The sequence below is a fragment of the Rhinopithecus bieti genome, unplaced genomic scaffold (assembly GCF_001698545.2).
Source record: "Rhinopithecus bieti isolate Rb0 unplaced genomic scaffold, ASM169854v2 scaffold_76550, whole genome shotgun sequence".
Classification (NCBI taxonomy): Eukaryota; Metazoa; Chordata; class Mammalia; order Primates; family Cercopithecidae; genus Rhinopithecus; species Rhinopithecus bieti.
In genome coordinates this window covers 1,147,632-1,151,806 of record NW_016828762.1, presented here as the reverse complement: position 1 = coordinate 1,151,806, position 4,175 = coordinate 1,147,632, and the positions used below count along the sequence as shown (strand labels likewise).

The 4,175-nt window shown below is 47.8% G+C and overlaps 1 protein-coding gene and 1 long non-coding RNA gene across 2 annotated transcripts in view; one reads left to right on the top strand and one right to left on the bottom strand.

Annotated features, from left to right (window-relative positions):
* The window catches only part of PDZRN3 (PDZ domain containing ring finger 3), a 246,458-nt gene extending 245,870 nt beyond the window's left edge, over positions 1-588 (bottom strand). The window contains exon 1 of the mRNA XM_017864602.1: positions 6-588. Coding sequence (XP_017720091.1) covers positions 6-416 — 411 coding nt within the window. The 5' untranslated portion in view covers positions 417-588. The remainder of the gene's footprint in view (positions 1-5) is intronic.
* LOC108523826 (uncharacterized) overlaps positions 1-3,553 on the top strand; it is a 4,678-nt gene extending 1,125 nt beyond the window's left edge. The window contains exon 2 of the long non-coding RNA XR_001883904.1: positions 1,001-3,553. This is a non-coding gene — a long non-coding RNA (uncharacterized LOC108523826). The remainder of the gene's footprint in view (positions 1-1,000) is intronic.
* The last annotated feature ends 622 nt before the right edge of the window (positions 3,554-4,175 follow it).

Genomic DNA, 4,175 nt, shown 5'->3' with positions numbered 1-4,175 from the left:
ACGGGCCGCGCGTCGCACGCGTCGCGCATGTGCGCCTCCACGTCGCGCCGCAGCAGCACTTGGCCGCAGCCCGCGTGGCGACAGCGCGCGGGCGCGAAGTCGCAGCGCTCGAGGTGCTCCGGCAGCTGCTGCAGCTTGACCACCCGGCCGCAGCCGCGCGCCGCGTAGGCGCACTTGATGTCCAGCTTGAGGATAAGGCGCTTGAGCGGTAGGACGTGGTTGAGCTCTTTGGCCGACAGGCGACCGCGGCAGCGCGCCGGGCAGCTGCCCTCCTGCACCACCCAGGGCAGCACGCAGCCGGCGCAGAAGACGTGGCCGCACGGCGTGGTCAGCGGGTCCTCCAGGACCTTGTGGCACAGCGCGCACTTCAAGTCCGGGTCCACGTCGCCGTCGAAGCGGTCCAGCTCGAAGCCCATGGTGGCGGCCAGACCCCGGGGTCGCCGCCGGGTGGCCGGGCGCCCCCTCCCTCCCCACGAGGCGGCCCAGACAGGCCGGCTGCGCCGCCCGCCCGCTCGCTTGCTCTCCCCGGACTGAGCCTAATTGATCCAGACTTCCTCGGAAAATGCCCCAGGAACAGGACTCCTCCGGCCGTATTTGCGCGAGCGCGAGCGCACAAACATCTTGCCTCGGAGGCCTCCTGCCAGCCCCCTGAAAAAGGGAGGAGGCTGGAAGGCAGAAGCGCGTGGGTGGACACTGAGGCTCGCCAAACGGGACGGGCCAGCCCAGGACGCCAGCCTGAATCCTTTCAGGCAACTCCTTTCTGTTCTCTTACAGTCTACGCTATAGGAGGCAAAACGCCAGCCGAAAAAAGCTCGCTGAGTTTGGAGCTGAGGCTAGTGCTTTCTCCCAGACGAGTTCTCTTGGAGCCCCTTCTCGAACGGATCAAAACTTTTTTACTCCCTTCTCCCTCCCCCTTCCTCTAGTGGCTGATTGCAGAGGACTAAAAATATCTTGGGGCCTGCTATCTCAGCACTTACGGTCTTTATTTATTTCATTCCAGGGAAAGTTACAGAGCCTGCGGGACGCTCCGGCTGCAACTTCAGTTCCGAGATCAGAGGTTCTGCGAACCTCCAGGATTTAGCAGGTTTCCAGGACCGCTGGGTGAATCTACCCGGGGAAATTTTGGTGGATAAGAGCTGCTCGCCAGCTGTCGGAGTGGGAGAGGCTAGCGTGCTGGCTCCATCCACTTCACCTAACACCTCTGAAGTGTCTGCCCTGCAGTGTGGCAAGCCTGGTGCTGAGCGCTTCTAAATCCGTCGCTTTAAAGATCATTAGTACAATGTTGTGAGAGGGTTAGCTCCATTTGAAAATTATTTTCCCGTGATTACAAAAGAAGCGATGCTGACTGCAGAAGTTAGAACTGGGAGAAGACTCCATCACCGCCATGATCATGTCAACAATTGCCCTCCTTCATTTTGACTTTGTGTGTACACTTTGTCATTTTCCGTGTCATTTCCTGAGTCTCCAACTCAGGCTGGAAGAAGGAAAAAAAAAAAAAAAAAAAAAAAAAAAAACAAGACAAAAACCAAACTTGCCCTGTAGATCAAACCAAACTTGGCCCCTGTAGGGTCCTGTAGATCAGTGTTTCTCACATTTTAATGTGGTTGCGGTTCTGATACAGGGGGTCTGGGGCGGGGTCTGAGAATCTCCGTACTGAAAGCACTTCCAAGTGATGCCAATACTGCTAGTCCCTGCTGGTCCTTGGATTCCCACTTGATTGGAAAACCCTGGCGATCCATAGATCTGGACGTTTATTCCCTGCTTTGGTGTAGCTTTTCAAGCAGTACAGCAAACCTTGCTGGGTAGCATTCAGCAACACTCCTGAGCATTGGAGGAACATTTTTGGAATTCCAAATGGGTGGAAAGTTCATAGCATCATCCATGGATTTTATTTTTTTACCTCTCAAGGCTATAGACATTCCTAAGAAACACGCAGTCAGCATTGGTGAGAGTGGAATCAAGCTATGGAATTCTCATTTGGAATCTGCTGCCAGTTTCTGAACAGTGAAGCGGGAGAGTTCTGAACAGTGAAGCGGGAGCTCTGTATTCAGCGAGACTCTGGGGCCTGGAAAGTGGGATTACAACATCCATTTTGTCTAATTGCTTTCCTTCTTTCTTTTATGTGGCTGCTAAAGCCCCATGACCTTCACTATTTAACTGCTTCATCAGAGTGAAAGAATTGCCTTGATGTTCATAAGGATTACTTGTTTCGAACTGACCTTTAAAAAGTTGTCACTCACTAGATTTTTCAGTGCATGGTTGAGGTCACTGGACAGTGTTCTTTAATCAGTGTTGGTGGCATTTGTTGCCTATTTGTGGTGGAGACTTTTAATTGCTTTAATCAATTAATGCATTACTTTGATAGGATTCTGCATGGGGTGGAATATTATTGGCCTTTGTTCAGATAAGCTTGTGCCAGGGAATCCTCCATCAGTATATTCATTAAGCTACTCATGGGCTCTCAGATAGTGGGTAGGAAACAAATTCTTTCACCAAAGGTGTGTGGGCTTGTCAGTTTCACAGGATGAGCTAGTGTCAACAGGGTGATAATCTTCAAACCAAACTGGTTTTGAGAAACAGGGAAGTTCTGTCCTACACCATAAATGTAAAATAGTGCTTACTTGGGGTGTACACTTCTTTTTGGAGATGTTCTACCACCCCTCGGGTGGTCTTCCAGATGGCAGATTGAGAGGTTGTTGCTGAAATGCTACAGCTGAGGCCGCGTAGAAGCCATAGCCTACTGTGGATTGGCCTCTTTAGGCAAAAGGAAAGTCTATGCCACTCCTCATTGGTTAATTTTAGTATCAAAATTCTTGGAGGTTAGAAAAAAAAATTCTACAATGTCAGATCTGGCAAGACCATACATATGATTTCAGTCACCAAACTTCACAGGAGAAATGAGAGCCAAAAATATTAGGAAAAAGGAGTTCAGGGCAGAGTTTCTAAACCTTGGTACTACTGACATTTTCATTCAAATAATTATGTGTTGTGGTGAGGGGTTGGGGGGTGGTTATCATCTGCATTGCAGGATATTTAGGAGCATCTCTGGCCACTATCCACTAGACATAGTAACAACCCCTTGTGACAACCAGACATGGTCAGTGCCAGATTGAGAACCACAGTTTTAAGAAAGCATTATGCTCATTACTGAAGTCAGGCAATGCTGTCAGCCCACATTTTCTGCTGGCTGTGGAACCACCTGGTGAATGCAGCACAGTGAGAGAGGGATGTTATTATAAATTGGAAACTCAAGGCACCATACCAATAAACATGAGTGAAAACTGTAGGAAGATGAATGTTCGGTGTGGCAGGCCTCCTGAGAAAAGTAGCTGATTTTTCTGACATGGATTAGATACTTACTCAACCGTCCCAGAAGCATCTGAGTGTTTATATATGGATGAATTCCTTGTGGACAGCTGGGTTGGTCACTTTGCAAATGATTCTTGGGGCTTCCACTACTTTTTGCTCTTACCCCTTCCTTTTATCGTCTGATTCTGCACTTACTAACCAAAATGTGGCCCCAAGCCTAATAAAAATACTATTTCTATATTCACCACTATCCCATTCTGATTTTAAACTGTTTTTAGTGTTCTTTCCATCAGCATGTTTAATCAGAAGATGATAATAATATCTACCACTTTTTTGGAACTCTTACTAGGTATCAAACACTGTGCTCAGAACTTGACCTTCGTTGTCTCATTATTCCTCACAGCACATAGAGAGGTAGATATGTTATCCACCCTGTTTTACAGATGGAGAAACTGAGGTTTATAGGGGTTACATAAGATATCTAAGTAGGTATAGGTACCTTATAAGGTTACATAAGATATCCCTTCAGTCAGGGATATCAACAGGAGAATTTCAGAACCCTCACTCTTAATCACCATGAGCATTATGCATCCTCCTCCATAAGCTCCTCCTCAGGAGGCACTCTCTTGCAAATGATATGGATAATCACTCCACCCCTCCATGTTTTCTGGGTATCAATCCTCAGCTGCTCCTAGGGTCTAGATAATTTGTGGCTTTAGGACTGGAAAAAAACAAACAAAAACTCAAGGGCTTTTACATTTTTTTAAAAATTTCTTCCCGAAGCTTAAATATTTGTATTCTGCTAGCTAACATAGCACTATACAATTAGATAAGGATCTGCTTTTACCAAATGAAAGTACCACCAG